The following is a 16,908-nucleotide window of genomic DNA, read 5'->3' as shown; positions in this document are numbered from 1 at the left end:
AGTAAACAATCATTTTTGTTCCCTTGTTTAAAGTTAGAGAGATAGACAATATACTACAATCTGTTAATCATGTACGGAAAACGCCAATCGTAATTTTAAAATGTGTGGAAATGGTCACGTGACTTTGTAGTATCTGTCATCCTATACATATCTTATTTTCATTTTGGAGTTTATTGATGCGCGATGTGCAGATTCGGTATTTAGAGAAAACATTTTGGTTTGTGCTGAGACTACATACTACATCACATTGTTTTTAAGCAATATGTAAAGTAACCATAATATTAAAATGTAACCTAAATAAATAGACTTTTTTGAAGAACCGTGTTGCGGATATTTATTTTGTCATTCGCAATTATGACAAAGCCCCTGTTGATTATGATAAGTAGTCGTTCGGTTGGTCAGGCCTGTCCCACTCGCGCGTGTAGGTATCGAACTGTAAGTACCCCCCGCGAGGGGCAAATCAGTAGGGCCGTACGGGCGAGCGGTGACGCACGCGAGAGAGTTGTTCGTCGCATACCTACGTACTGATTCGATCGCTGTCACAGAATTGATATTAATCTGATAACAGTGAACATACAGAACCCAGTTTGTGTTTTTAAAGGAACAGCGTGCATTTACGTACGGAACAGTGACATTTGGTGCAGTGGAACTCCTGATGATGGTCAGAATGGAACTCCTCAAATCTGAACGGCACACTTATAGTGACTTTGGTATTTTTATAAGAACAGCTTACACTTACATCCAGAACAGTGACATTTGGTGCAGTGGAACTGCTGATGATGGTCAGAACGGAACTCCTCAAATCTGAACGGCACACTTATAGTGACTTTGGTATTTTTATAAGAACAGCATGCACTTACGTCCAGAACAGTGACATTTGGTGCAGTGGTGAAGCGTGAGCCGCCCTGGTTAGAGTTCCGTTTTGATAATCATTAGGTATCTGTAAGTACTTCAGAATCATCCAAATTTTAAAATTGGTTCAGAAATGACGGAGATATCGAATAACAAACATTAAAAAATATACAGACGAATTGATAACATAATCCAACATTTGAAAGTGTTTATCACCAAAACCCCAAAGGAAGGCGGTTTTTTTTTTCTTAAAAATTATTATCTATAATGTGGTTTGTACTCGCATTCGTATCAGTACTCTCGTACATGTCCTCAACAAAAACATAATTTGATATTAAAATATCAATTTGGGCTGACAATCTGATCTATCTGAACGTGCGTCATGGTCATCCATTCTTCTCCACTTGGGCCGATCATGTGCTCTGAATTATAGTATGGATATAAGTGCCATAAGTGGATACTAATAACATGGAAACTAGGTTAGGCTAGCACCAAGGCATTAAAATATGTATAAGTCTTCTGCCTCTTGCATTACTGAAGTAAGATTTTTCAATTAAATAAATGCAATATACCTACTTACTAGTGGATGCCAACCGGAGAAAAGTACATTGGGCAAGCTTGATAAAACTAAAACTGTTTTGAACCAATCCATGATTTCGTTTCTAAAACGAGTACCTTATTAAGTATACGGTTGCTGACTGACCTTTCCCCGCAGGTCGAATGGAATCGGATGCTCAATTGCTCATTAACCGATGGCATATGATAACCATCACCATTCACCATGAAATTGCTTCGATAATGATCAAATTTGATCAATGTTGATGCAAGGCGGTAGAAATGATAGGACATAATATGAAACATATGAGTATCGGTCTGGCGACCATTTATACGTTACTCCCTAGTGTAAACGTCACTGAAAATGACGTTCATTGTATGGTGAAAGTGGACCTGGACAGCGTCCCCAAAAGGTAACGTATTAAAAACAGATACAACAGTTATGGTCCAAAAAGGCAGGTATCTTTTTAACCTTTCATGTCCGTATTGGACATCTCCCACAGTTTTGTTCAATTTATACTATTGTTTAGGAATCCAAACTGAAACTGAACCACTATTGAAATGAAAATCTTAATACCTTACAGAAAACTAAAAGCAAAGTTTCTTTGTTCTGTATGTTGTTACGTGAAAAAGTATATAGGCGTATTTAACAAACATAATATTTTTTAAACTGTCTAGTGTCTATTTAAACAAAACCATAACTATCCAAAGTTACATGATATTTCTGAAACGAATAAATTTTGACACAGAAACTCAAACAATTCGAACATAATATACAGCGCGTAAACCTAATAAGGGCGATAAATGAAACCAGGCATATAATTCAATATTGTTATCATTAATTAAGAGGTGTTTTAGAGTTACTCTTAATTTTCACCCCATAATTAATTTTTGAAAAATTTCCCATCAGCAATGTACTGTAAACGTTGTTGCGATGACAATCAATGACAACTGTCAACGAGCGTTTAACGCGAGTGTGTTTGCATTACGTTGCGGGCCGAATTATTTTGTATGGATAAAAAAAATATTTCAATTTTAAGTAAAAGTTATCTAATTCAATTTTTTATGCCCTATACTCACCACTGTTAAGAGGTTCGCCCGTATTAGGTTTACACCCTGTATAACATTTTAGTACCTACGAAATAACAATCACTGCTAATATTTAGTGGCTCTTTGAGCTGTAGACGTCGTTTTCATGACTTATATTTGAATATAAAATTATTACATTTTTACATCCTCCTCCAGCCTTCTCAGAACAGTTATTACTGTTATTTTATTACGCATACAAGCACATTTTGATTACCCCGATCGAGCTGCGAGTTTGTCATGTTGTCATGAACGAGTAATATTATATTCGGCCCGTTGATTGACGGGATTGACATAACGGGATGTAAAGATTAATGACGCTAATGTTGTACGCTTAAATCTAAGTGGGCTCCAAAGATTTCACAAGTAAGGATAACACAATTCATATAATTCAGACTGAAAATAAGAACGTTACAAGTTACAACAAAAGGTTTATACGGTCGCATCACGCGCGCGGTTGGTCGCATAAACTGCACGCTTGGCTCAAACGTGTATACGTTATGTTACTAACACCGCTGTTTTGGCCATGCTGGCAACATTTTTTAGTGTCCAAGTGCCACAACCTTGAAGAAGCAATAAATAAGTCAATAGTGGGCTCATAATCGCCGAGCTCGTTCCGCTCACGTCGCAGTGTTTGGTATCGGCATTCCGATCGACTTTTTTACGACCTAGACAAACAAAACAATTTACCTATAATACTTGAAAATTCGGTCAATTGCTTTCCTTTTATGCTGAAACAAGGAGAGTTAAGATTTAACTGTTATCAACGTAGCCTTTAGCTCTAAAATATTTTATGTAGAATTAGAGTAGTATTAGGTAGGTAGATCATTTTTAATTCCATACGAATTCATTCATTCGTTACCTTCGTAACTTAACTATTCGTTATCTTCATGTTAACTTATTCAATCGTTTTTAAAGAATCATACAAACAACATAAAGCAAACAAATAAGGCTTCGAAATTCAAAATACGTTGTTACTCACGATAGTCATGATCAGTGAGTGCAGAAAAAAAAATTTGCTCTTTCTTTGAATGATTACCTGTACATATCATAAATTCATAACTGATCCTTTCGCAGGCCTCGTAAATAAATAAAAATAAAACAAATTTGTCGAAAGTTCGTCAACATTGAAATTTGAAAGGCTGGCGCCCTTTATACATTCTTACGCGACTGTTTAATGTTTATTTATCTCTCGACTTGCAGTTAAGATGAATCATCAATTATATTTAGTCAGTACCTTCGCAAAAAACTTTTCAAATTACATGTTCATTTATATCAAGATGGGATATCATGTACAATTGGACATGTACAATTGTACAGTCACTACAGTCACCTGCAAAAATACGTTACATAAGATATATGCAGTATAAAATATGACGATCTTATTTGGAGCATTCCATGGGCTGTCCCGTACAAACGCATTATATTTCGTGTGTTCCGAATGTTTCAAAGCAGGCGATCATTTTTTCTGCACATAATTCTGCATAATGACTGAGATAAAGATCTAACACCAGCCAATTTTCAGAAAAATCGCGTTTGTACGGGACAACGGTAGACTATTTCATGGAATGATCTATTTGTAGGGCCATAAATGGGCGTAACATACTTTTGCGGCCTTTGAAGAGTAACATATTTTTTTTTTATACTACGTCGGTGGCAAACAAGCATACGGTCCGCCTGATGAAAAGCGGTCACCGTAACCTATGAACGCATGCAACTCAAACAGTATCACATGCGCGTTGCCACCCCATTAGAAACTTGTACATTCTCTTTTGATGTGTTAAGTACACAGCAAAAAGGAGTGTACAAGTTCCAAGGAGGGTTCGGGTTGCCGACGACTCTAAAGGACAATAGACGGACATATTACTGCAGGTGACTGTACAACTTTGTACACGATACGATTCGGGCTCAGTATAATAAATAACCGTCGTTAACCCATATTCAACACAGAATGATATTTTTTTCATCTTTCAAAAAGCTATTAGTCTTAGTAAGTGATATTTAAAAAATCCGTTGAGTTTAAATTGTGTACACTTTGTGAGCTGCAAGCACCTAAAGCTTGTTATGTAGAGCGAACGATAAACGGTTAAGTATATGTAATTACAGGACATTTTTATGAATCACTCTCTTGATGAACAAAACCAAGTGTATTTCGACTAGATATTTATATCTATAACATGTAATACACCACTGTAATCTGTTTAGGTAGTTTTCTTCAGTAGTTCCACTGCACTTTCCGCGAGTAATAATCAGAAGAATTACTTGCCTACTACAAAAATGCGATGGGTTTGGCTGTGGTCTGTGGCTGAATGTTCCATATCTTTTTCTGGATTCATGTCAGGGTTATAATAGGACAAAACCCTAGCTGATTAGTTCATCAGTCCAGTCGTTTTTGGTGAAATCGAGGTCCTAAATACAACAAACGGAGGTCTTTAAAAAAAACTAATGAAAAAGTAAGTACATATGGAACATAGACTTACTGCGTTTTAACTTTGAGGAACAGCGTGAGATACGGACATTTAGGGTTCCAGTTGTGATTTTGGCTACGGAATTGTGACATTCAATTTTGTCAAGAATTGTATGTCCAGTTCTAATTTCCCCGTTCAATTCTTACACCGCACTGTAAGTACAAATAATTTTATTTTACATCCAACAATTAGAACATAAAAGATCCTTATCTTTTCAAGCTCTTGCCCCTTACATAAAATCTTCAAAATAATATCATTTAATTTAGCTCTCCACAAGCTAATTGCAAAATAAATCCTTTCGAAGTTCATTGACTGCTTAAAGTAAAGGAGATGCGATACCGTGAGAACATTCCAAAAATAAATCGGTATAGTCAGCATAATAAACTCGACTGTTTTTTTGCGAAGAAATTATGTAGGTACTATCAGCTGCAAAAGTGCATGGTGAATTTATCAATGAATTCATTCATAATTTATCCATGCACTTGCTGCTGATAGTACATATAAATTACTTGCGTAAGGATGTTGTTTAACCTCTCGTGTTAATATTGATATGAATTATTGATAACCCAAGTCGGTAAAAATTTAAGAAAATTTATTTAAAATCTATCTAGTGACAAACAATAGAATATTCAGAATTTTTTACTCTCTCTGAGATTGCGCAAAGTCGGATAAAGTACACGCATAGAACGATTTTAGCATGCTCGGAATAAGTTTTCCAAAACTAAAATATTGGCTTGAAAAAAAAAACAAATTAAGTAATTATTCTAAGTATTTCAAAAAATATAATTATAAATTATGACTGTATTTTAAAAGCTAGTGAAATAATATATAATGTATATGGTAGAGTTTACTTTATTATTTGTTTTTCACGTCGTACCTATTAAAATGTAACGGCACTCCTGCGTCAGTGCCGCCATATCACGAATCATCATATCCTGAAAGGCGTAATCCATCTTAAGTGCACCGAACCTAATGGTTGTCATAATTTACAAAGCTTCGATATCATTGTCCGCGCCGCAAATGTCAGCCAACACAAAAGGAGGAAAAGCTCTGTTATCTTTTCAACTTTTTATATGTGGAGCGTCGTGCAAAAATATTATAAAGGCGCGGAGGCAACGGGCCCAAGCATTTTGCAAAGAGCCACCTCGTGGGCCGTACGGTCTTCGCGCGCGTCCCAAATCGATACAACTGAACGATTCTTCAGTGCATGGTTCCCGTACAAGTTGTGCCAAGATGCTGCTGAGAAATAGATTAGCGGCTCTTTGCTTCGCCTTGCTTGGCTTGATCTGCGAAAGTGTCTCCGATGGTTTTAATGGATTTTCTGAAAAGGACGGCGCTTTTTACACTGACGATGCGGTAGTTTTAAACGGTAAGCGATATTACAATTAAGTGTTAATAACATCTTAAGGTATGCTGGTTATATTTTAGAATTTTGAGTACAGAATGAATAAATTACCGAAGAACAGTCAACATTAAATAAGTAAATACTTAATGCGGGCCAAGTGGCAAAACACCACATCATTCTAACCAGAAAAATAAGAATTATGTTGCGATATAAATATTTACTCGTAGTCACTTAGGCTGCAACTATCTTAATTGATGATGATTGTACCCTACAATTAAAATACCTACCTACAATAATTTAAGCCAATTCCAAACCATTCATTGAGTGAATGAACGGTGATTCTCATTCAAGAAATTTGCATGATATTAACAGTAGTTAATGTTTGTTTACGTTAGTCGCGTGAAGAAAGGCCATGGTTAAAGCGCTGTATGGCGCGAACTCAAAACAATGCAAGACACGCCAGTATGAGGTTTTGAGGCTAGAGAAAGTTAAAATTTGCAACTGAGATGTCCGGGCGCAGCGAAAACTAATACACTTATTCGAATCATAACACGTGGGTTTTTAAGAAAATTAAATTTTGCGCAATATATATTTATTATAAAAATAAAATACGAGTACATAATGAATTACAAAACATCAATTCATTTCACAAAAATAGAGCTAAAGGCCAATTACCTACACCTTACCTATATGTCCTAAAGAAACTTATAACATTTTATAACTATATTACATGACACAACATGTCATTGTATTATAACTTATGTTAATTTTTAAATAGAATACGTGTGAACAAATCTATTAGATTCCCAATTAACATATTCAAACCACCAAAAGTGAGTAACAGTTCTTCGGTACCTACATCTTTTGTGGACCGGCTTTTAACAAAGGCACCAAGAACATAGTTACAAAAAAGTAACACCGTCGTCGAACAATTTGACATTTAGTCATAGTCGATTTATATTCCAATACATGTATAAATCGTACCTTGCCAAGGGGCCCTGGTCATCAACCTGTGGGCATGTCCAAGATTTTTTGGATGATGTCTAAAGATCGATTCAATGCAAATGTCCCGCCCACATCAATCGAAGACTCCTCACCATCCGTTCTGAGAAGCTAAGACTTTTTGCCTCACCCCAGGTTCATTAATTAGATCAGACAGATCCGAACACTTATGCTCCTGACATTTCATTGCATTAGGCCGCTGAACCCGGAAACCTAAGAACAATTGTACCTATTTATCTCTTGCCTAGGTATAACAATGTCAACCGGCTAGTTGACAACCAAAAGCTAAATAAAAACAATGTTGAATTTACTGCATTCCCTACATTAACTTGTATTAATTAACTAGTGTAAAGCGAGATACTCGGCAAAACTGTGACATTTTGAGCATTCGACACAAATTCTTGAAGTTTCTTGAAGAAGAATAATTCTGATAAAAAGTAGGCTAATGACAGTAATGACTGAACAGGCATGATCGAGTGCTTTAAAGTCACTGAGCACGTTAGTAAATTCTAATTGAAAATTTTTGTCGAATTTCACGCTTTACTGCGGACCTGAATGGCGAATTGTCAACTGTAGATGACACCTGATAATAACAGTACTGTGGGTGGTATTTGACGCCCAAGAACCATTCATATGAAAATTATTAAAATTGAATGCCTTGTCATCAGCCATTTTTTGTCGGTTAATTGTTCAAGGAACCCTGAATACAGGATAGAGAATAAGTTCCGATGCTCCAATTTATTCAAGTTCAAGGTGTCCGTTGACCGTTCGGATCAGCCGGTTCTAGGGATACGCGCAAGTACGCGTGACGTTAAAATAGTCCCTAACATCACGACTTTAAATAACATTTTAGAGTAACATGGATTTTTGAGTTGGCCTTTAGGGGTACTTTATTCTCGTCGTCGAGTCATAGGAAATAAGGTTTAATTACCTAGAACTTAAGCCGCATGTTGCGTGCACCTAGTGTAACGAGATCGTAATTTAAAAACATGCTCAAGGCCACACGAAGTGACATTTAAGATAGACCACCGAGTCGATCGTCAAGATACCCATTTTTTTAGGTGACAAATAACCACAAACAATGGTTTCTAAAATTTCTACCGCGAAGGACATCACGTGGCGGTAAATCCTATAGCCAAAGAGTGTAACCACAACCACGTTGTAGAAACTGTATTAAACATGCTACTCACATAATGTGGGCGCAGTTTGAATGGCATGACTCCAGCGTTGGTACGTAAATATTTCAATAAAAGTAAACCGTTAGGCGATACGAAATAACTTGCAGATTACCGTCACCGCCCACGACCGTTTTCAAAAACCTTAATTTAAGGATCGAACGGGTGTTTCCGACAGCGGATAAACATTAAACAGGTTATTGCATCAGAAAATGATTTTCGGTAACTTCGCTTTAATAGCAAGTTTGGTTTAAACTTATATGATACCACAATTACACATAATTTAAATCGAGAACGGGACTTAATGGAGTAAAGTCTCAAATTTGTCTCCAAAGTTTCGAAAGCACTTTAGAATTCCTACGCACAGGTGTAAAATTAAATATAATATGATTAATATGTCACGAAATATCCGAACTTAATTTAGAAAGAAAGAAAGAAACTAATAGTTACAGTCACCGGGATAAAATAAGTGATGGTTTTTGTACCTTGTCGCTTTTAATCGTTTGACAATTTCGTATGACATTTCAAGCACGACGCGACGTTAAAGTGACAAGGTATGAAGGTACTTACAGAAATCATCACTTATTTATGCTGGTGACTGAACGACATATTTATTATTTAAGTCCTGTAATAAAAGATTTTTTTCAGCGCCCGTGAGTCGTGTGAAACGCGACCTCTCAAATGACACTCGAAGTGGAAAACAACTAATTTTGCTGAGACAGGTAAGATACAGAGTCATCAAATAAAAATCGTCATTTTGACCTTTAGTTAGTTGTTTTGATCCCTATTTTAGTTCAACTTTTTGCTACCAACAATGACGCTATGACGACTTTGAATTGGCATCCTGATCTAGTTTTATAATGTCAAAAACATGTTGTCCTTTTTAATAATTAGAATTAGACACAATTTAAATCAATTTATTTCAAATGTAACACATGTAAAGTTCAGGTATAGTCTAGCTTTAATTGTTTTAGAGGAGACGCCCAATGTAGGTATCTAACTTATTTTGGATCTTTCATAATGTTTTAAAACACAAACTATCCATAATTTGCATGAAATGGGATACCCGGCCAGACATGAAAACAATCTCGTACAGACAGCAATCAATGTAGCAAAATGAACTAAGTAATTAAGTATAACACACATAATTATGTTACTATAGAAATAAGGTTGTATTTGTGTTCGATGCAATTATCCATATTTTAACTACGTACCATTGTTATATTAGAAGTTAATTCACTAACTTGTGTGTGAAGGTGCAACCCGAAGGAGCGTTCGGGCTGGACTGCGAGACAACGCTGGGCAAACAGGGCACGTGCAAGAGTTTCCACGACTGCTACCCGCTGCTGAAGGTGGCCGACTTGTCGGGCTCCAATGGCTGGATCATGGGCCACTACGACACCTGCAGTTACATCAGCGCTGACAACATGGAGGTTAGTTTGGAAATTACATAATACGATTCACTAAATTGCATATTAAGGTGCAATCTAAAGAAGCGTTTGGGTTGGACTGGGAGACGACGCTAGGCAGACATGGCACATGCAAGAATTTCCATGACTGCTACCCGCTGCTGAAGGTGGCCGACTTGTCGGGCTCCAATGGCTGGGTCATGGGCCACTACGACACCTGCAGTTACATCAGCGCTGACAACATGGAGGTTAGTTTGGAAACTACATAATACGATTCACTAAGGGAGACGACGCTAGGCAGACAGGGCACATGCAAGAATTTCCATGACTGCTACCCGCTGCTGAAGGTGGCAGACTTGTCGGGCTCCAAAGGCTGGGTCATGGGCAGTTACATCAGCGCTGACAACATGGAGGTTAGTCTGGGAACTAGAAATATCGTCACTACTTTGAAAAAAACCTCGTATCTCATGCTTCTCCTCAAAGTTAAAACGCAGTAAATAGCGAATGATATTCCGCTTTGTGTGGTAGGGCACAGCACAGCGGATATCGTCTCGTTCGAATTTAGAGCAGAGCCCAACTGGGGTAGTACCTCCGCCTTACAGAAGACCGTAGCCAAATAGCACTAGACCCTACTCATAGTGTTGTGTTCCTGTCGGTGAGTAAGGTTGCCAGAGCTCAACGAGGGTGCGGTGTGCTGATGACGGGAGGACTTACGGAACTAACTTGTTCCGTTTATTGTCCTTTGAGTCGTCGGCAACCCGAACCCTCCTTGGAACTTGTACACTCCTTTTTGCTGTGTACTTAACACAGCAAAAGGGAATGTACAAGTTTCTAATGGGGTGGCAACGCGCATGTGACACTGTTTGAGTTGCAGGCGTCCATAGGTTACGGTGACCGCTTTACATCAGGCGGGCCGTATACTTGTTTGCCACCGACGTAGTATAAAAAAAACAAAAAAGTCTATATGCATTCCATACATACTTACTACAATTTTCTTTTCATTGACAGAAGAAAATACAAGCTTTTTTCAAAGTAGTGACGATATTAAGATTGACTAAGTTGCATGTTAAGGTCCATCTACAAAGCGTTAGTGTGGGACTGTGATACCTACAACACTAGTCAAAAATCACCAAGGTATGCCTATAGTCGATTTTGGCTATTTGTGTCAATTATTTTGAAAATATAAAACAATACTATTAAATATTACAGGGCAAGATATAAATTTAGAAGTCTCTTTGGGGGTACTAATTGTATGTTTGTTCGTGTAGGTAATGAGCACAGGGAAGGTTTATGGGCCGAAGGCTTTAAAGTGGTATGTCAATAAAGTCTGGCCTGGAACGGCCATAATCGTAATGTACAGGGACATTTCTAGTAATTATGTTGTCGTTAAAATACTGTTGACCTACAGGGATAACACGCAGAGTATGGATAAGTAGGTAATCAATTATGGATACATATGGGGCACCGACCTTAATGTTTCTTGGATAAAATCTTTCGAATATATTTATTTCGACAGCAGTAGTCGTAATTTGAGTAGGACTAAAAAAGTTTCGCTTGGTATGATAATTCTTCTATAAATTGTGTGTAAATTAATACGCTTGCCATTGTATGGAAACCGTGATAGTAATCTTCGGTCCGGTTTTCTTTTACTTTTAGGTATAGTATAAAATAACAATCAATTACATTAATCGTGTGTAACTACTAGTTTCTCGAATAAATATGGGTATAGCAAAACTTACCAAGATTGATGATAATGCGCGACGCGATGCCTCGATAAATAAGCGCTTCTAAACTATCAAGACTTGTATTATATTTAGTATCTTTAGGTTTCTTTAAATTGAATGGCTTAAAACATATTTTGATTACACGATCTATTTAAGCAGATACACATATTTTTGAAATACGCTAGATTTACTTGTTTTAGTGACTATTTAGTCTCCTGAATAAGGAGGGCGTTCATATTGCGTCAATATCTTACTCGTCTGGAGTATCTAAGCACCACAGCCATTAAATATCTGAAAAATAGGTGCCAGTCGAGTTGCGGAAACGTACTCATGCAACCTTCAACGTCTTCACTGTGAATCATGCAGAATATCTAATCTAATTTCTCGTCACAGGTGTTCGGCGTTTGCTGTACGGAGCCGGTAGGCACGCCGCCACAGCAGGAACCAGATGTGCAGCGACTGGGCATGTTTCCTCTGGCTGTGCCAGCGCAGGGACCTCCACTGGCTTATCAAGCGTAAGTAATAGCGCTATAATAAATACTCACTTGCTTCAGCTATAAGGAGGTTAGGTACCTGCTCGAGTCTGACTCGCTTATATCAAGCGTAGGTAAGTACTGCTGCTAAATATACCGCATTAAGTATGCTTCTGTAGCAGATCAGTTATAGTTCTGCTTCTAAGCTGTTACTAAACTACCAAGCAAGCATTTGCACTTGAAATGATCAATACAATAAAGCAGAGTACATGCCAAAGTTATAATTCGAGTAACTATAAAGATATGAATGCAGATAAGCTACAAATAATCATGAAAATTGGTTTGTCTATATTTACCAAGCTCTTATTTATTCTATGAAAGTGTTCTTCTGCATTGCCTTTGGAATGTTTTGGGAACGTCATCTCATCTTTCTGAAAACACAGCTCGTTAGTTGTTGACGTTAAATTCCAGTGTATGAGGATTGAACTACTACTAATTGATAGTAGTGAAGTTGAGATTATAAATATGTATTTGTATAGGTATACATTTCTTCACCTTCATCAAGAAAGTTATTATTACCACAGACAATTATTTGGAACATGACACATGACCCATAAGTACAAAGTGTATAAGCATACAATATATAACAAAACTTACATTTAAAGGTTCCCCGAACGCCTGGCGTACTTCTCTCCGCAATGGCAGTTCGGAGGCAACGTGCGCCAGATCCCCGCGCAGTGGCCGCCAACCATCCCGCCGCTGCCGACTCACCCGCCAGACCACACTGCGCCTACCCACCCTCCTTCACTGGGTAAATCATCTCATCAATAACTTGTTTCCAAGTTCTATTGTTGGCTAATGTGCGTACTCAAAGTGAAAATGTGAGGCTATAATCTAAAGCCTCTACCTGAACCTGAGATTATCGTTCTGTGGCGTTAATTGTTCACATAATCTCGACAACCAAGTGACTAGAAATGTTGTTCTTTGACGGACTTTTACATCGCTAAAGTTTAAATTTTGAATGTATTTTTTAAGTGGCCGGAGGAGGAACCACCCGACCCCCAACACAAACTACCTGGGCAACAAGACCGCCTACTTCAACCCCGTCTACGACTAAACAGGTAAACATAAACAATCATGAATTACCGATATGCAGTACATTTCTATTAATCATCATAGCTCAATTTAAGTTAGTAATTTTCTGAGAGTTTTACAATCACAGGCTGAATCCGCCTGGGAGGGAGGAATATGGGAGGTCTAATAAATGGATTGGTAATTTGGTATGGTTCATAAGTACTGAAGTGAAGGTTTTTGTTTAGCAGTTCATTGGCTAATTTGACTCAATTCTATTTGCAAATTCTGTTTTGTTTTCAGTCGTGGCCTCCAGCGTTCCCCACTCAGCCCACCAGACCCACGAATCCTACAACAGCGCCTGCTGCTGACGGCTCTTGTGGCATGAAAAACGGATATCGGGTAAGAACTGTGGAATAAAGAGCGATGGAAAAAACACCAAGTCCCCGGAGACTAATTTCTGCATCTTATTTTATAATTTCCGGAGCTCTATGAGCTAAACTAGAGTTTTGTAAAAACGTCCCTGAATTCTGTTGATGTAATTTATTTACTGGCCTGAAGTTGTCCCCCCTGCACTCATTAATCGATCTTAAAGCACCAATCTTGAAGTACTTACGTAGTCCATTGTTGTTTTCAGACTTACGAAGCCTTCTTGGACGAGGAACGCATTGTTGGCGGTCACAGCGCCGACTTGAACGAGTGGCCGTGGATCGTGGCTCTGTTCAACGGCGGTCGGCAGTTCTGTGGCGGCTCCCTGATCGATGACAGACACGTCCTGTCGGCGGCTCACTGTGTGGCCCAGTATGTACCTTACTAATGTTTGTTAGTCATACGAAGGAATCTGGCGGAAGGAATTTGCGCCAGACTATGATACGACAGTCCTTCCCGGCAGTCTATGTCAATTAACTACGTAATGTATATTCTTTAGCCCCTCTACCCCCCCTACCCTTTACCCCTCTGGGAAACAGGCGTGATTGTATGTATGTATGTATGTATGTATGTATATTCTTTAGATTCCTATTCTCACCACGTCCATTCGAAAAATATGAATGTAAAGCTTTTGTTTCCAGCATGACCTCATGGGACGTGGCACGGCTGACGGCGAGGATAGCCGATCACAACATCCACACCAACGCCGAGACTCAGCACATCGAGAGGAAGATCAAGCGAGTTGTGCGACACCGAGGTTTCGACATGCGCACTTTGGTAAGGCTACGAGATAAGAGACAAAACCCGCTCAAACGGCTAGGTGTAAGGACCTTGTACTTTGTGCCTATTACACTGAACAACTATTTTCTATTTATCGATTAGCCGGAGAGCTGAAGCGCAGAAGAGTGATGTAATTCAGGAAAAAATAAAATAAAGATAAAACTGATTTACAGTAGGTAAGATAAAAAGCCTGCCTGCCTGTGTGGTGACGGGTTAAGAATTTCACCACCCCCTTTCTTCCCGTGGGTGTCGTAGAAGGCGCGCGACTATGGGATATGGGTTAAATTGTGGTGTAGACGAGAGGCTGGCAACCTGTCACTGCAATGCCACAGTTTCGTTTTCTTTTAGCCCCTTATTTGCCAAGAGTGGCCCTGAAGCTTTAGTAGTTTCATGTACTCTGCCTACCCCTTTATGAGATACAGGCGTGATTGTATGTATGTATGTAAGATAAAAAGTCACGCTGATTATCTCGATCTCGAATCCGGAAAATCTGGAATACTTCACATTCTTTTTATTTTAGTACAACGACGTCGCCATCCTGACTTTGGATCAGCCAGTGCCATTCACAAGGAACAGCAAGCCTATCTGCCTTCCATCGGGCAGCCGGGCTTACTCGGGTCAAATAGCAACGGTTATTGGATGGGGCAGTTTGCGAGAAGGTAAACTAAACACCTACTGACTCTTACATATGGTAATTTAAGTATTTATTTTCTGTGTAGTACTAATGAATCTACGTCTCCTGCGACTACTTTCTGCTTCGACCATCTTCATAAGTTTGGTCCAACTACTTTCTGCACCAAATGAAAATATAATAGGAGATATAAAAATGAAACTTTCCACTAGTGTTCTTTATGGAGGCGTGAGCGTTGCGTCTTTTTCTTCACCTTTCCTGTACATCTCTTCTTTCTTTTAACTTACTTTCTTTCTTTTTTGTGAATCTGAAATATTTTTTTCACAGCTGGCCCTCAACCCTCCGTTCTTCAAGAGGTTTCTATCCCAATCTGGACCAACCAGGAGTGCAGGCTGAAGTACGGAGCTGCCGCTCCAGGAGGCATTGTCGACCACATGCTTTGCGCCGGGAAAGCTAGTATGGACTCTTGCAGTGTAAGTACTTTTTTAAAACCGGGATTTAATGGGAGCAAGACCTAATTTAGTTGAAAGATATTTCCGAATTAATTAATAAAAATCGGCCCGAAAAACTAGTTGGAAACTCAATTTATACTTGAAAACTGTTCTGGACACTGGACAATGATTTATTTAGAACAACAACTCTTGGCTCGGGTGGCTCACGTAGCCCGACAAAATTGTAGTTGATGACCGCAGTAACTAAGTAAATAACTGCCTATCATGCTCATTACGCTTTTCATCGAGTTCCAAACGTTTTAACTTTTCAAAGGCTTGCACTTATGTCTGTGAGTGTGTACTCTCTGTGAGTTTAACATAGCGTCAGATGACGTCTTTGCCAGTCAAAATTAAAACCTCGTTTTGTGCACAGGGTGACAGCGGTGGCCCCCTGATGGTGAACGAGGGCGGGCGCTGGGTGCAAGTCGGCGTGGTCTCGTGGGGCATCGGGTGCGGCAAGGGCCACTACCCCGGCGTCTACACGCGGGTCACCGCCTTCCTGCCGTGGATACAGAAGAACTCCAAGTAGACACATGGCACGTCAATCGCCATTAGTAACGTAGTAATCCAACGTGGGTATTCCAATTGACGGTGACGTCAGAGGTTGACACAATTTTGTTACGTGTGTTACAATGTTTAAAACTCAAGACAAAAGAAAGCAATTGGACTATTTGACACGTTATTATGTATTTCTGATTGGCCGTTGGAAGTCGATAGTTCCGTATTTTCGAAATGTGAATTAAGGAAAATCTCGGAGTATTCTAATAGTATTGTAAGCGACGGGATTAAATCTTTCTATTCCTACAATAAAATTGTACTGGGAATATTTAAATCTCTTTTAAATTTTCCGATACTTGCATATCTGCGTGTGCGCAATGGCGCTATCTGTAACGAGCTTCTAGTTTTTAATCTTCACAACTCTAAGGTTAGGTTCTTGCGTGTTTGACCGCCTACTCATTTGCTTTTGCAGATTTCCATTTGGTTATTGGGTTTATCAATTGTTTTGAGAAAGACAACCGAAATCTTGCCTTTCTTAATAAATTGATATTATTACGCTTTCTGGCCGGGTCAAGTGACCTTAAAGCATTTAATTTGTGGAAATCGTGCCAAATTTGTAATGTAATTTAGATAATAAATAATTTTAGATAATTTAAATACATTTGTTTTATTTAAAATACCCTATTAAAATAAGGCTTAACAATATCAATATTTGTATAACAAACTATTACTAATGCATTGAAATCTTCACTCTACAATTAAGCAATATTTATCATAATTACACAGCTCAAACATCAGTCTTAATATAAACGAATAAAATTGATACCTTAAAATATTTCTAAAATCATAATTGTTCTAGTTCTAAGCTAAGAAAATACTTTCGGTTGTACACATTTCTACCATTTTTATTGAAATATAC

The 16,908-nt window shown here is 38.4% G+C and overlaps 1 protein-coding gene across 3 annotated transcripts; it reads left to right on the top strand.

The window, feature by feature from the left end:
• Nucleotides 1-6,091: 6,091 nt before the first annotated feature.
• Nucleotides 6,092-16,646, top strand: LOC125225802 (venom protease-like). 3 transcript variants are annotated; one of them, XM_048129654.1, is made up of 12 exons: nt 6,092-6,330; nt 9,132-9,205; nt 9,740-9,916; nt 12,010-12,131; nt 12,755-12,900; nt 13,125-13,210; nt 13,464-13,562; nt 13,798-13,961; nt 14,231-14,366; nt 14,890-15,028; nt 15,328-15,473; nt 15,865-16,646. In XM_048129654.1, the coding sequence occupies exons 1-12, from the start codon at nt 6,195-6,197 to the stop codon at nt 16,018-16,020; spliced, it is 1,581 nt and encodes a 526-aa protein (XP_047985611.1). In that variant the 5' UTR covers nt 6,092-6,194; the 3' UTR covers nt 16,021-16,646. The 3 variants fall into 3 exon arrangements, with proteins under 3 accessions (XP_047985611.1, XP_047985612.1, XP_047985614.1); XM_048129655.1 differs by lacking the exons at nt 6,092-6,330; nt 9,132-9,205; nt 9,740-9,916 and adding an exon at nt 10,015-10,140; XM_048129657.1 differs by lacking the exons at nt 6,092-6,330; nt 9,132-9,205; nt 9,740-9,916 and adding an exon at nt 10,202-10,305.
• Nucleotides 16,647-16,908: the final 262 nt, after the last annotated feature.

Source organism: Leguminivora glycinivorella, chromosome 4 (genome assembly GCF_023078275.1).
Source record: "Leguminivora glycinivorella isolate SPB_JAAS2020 chromosome 4, LegGlyc_1.1, whole genome shotgun sequence".
Taxonomy (NCBI): Eukaryota; Metazoa; Arthropoda; class Insecta; order Lepidoptera; family Tortricidae; genus Leguminivora; species Leguminivora glycinivorella.
Note: the sequence above shows the minus strand (reverse complement) of the source record. Positions and strands in the feature narration are given on the sequence as shown.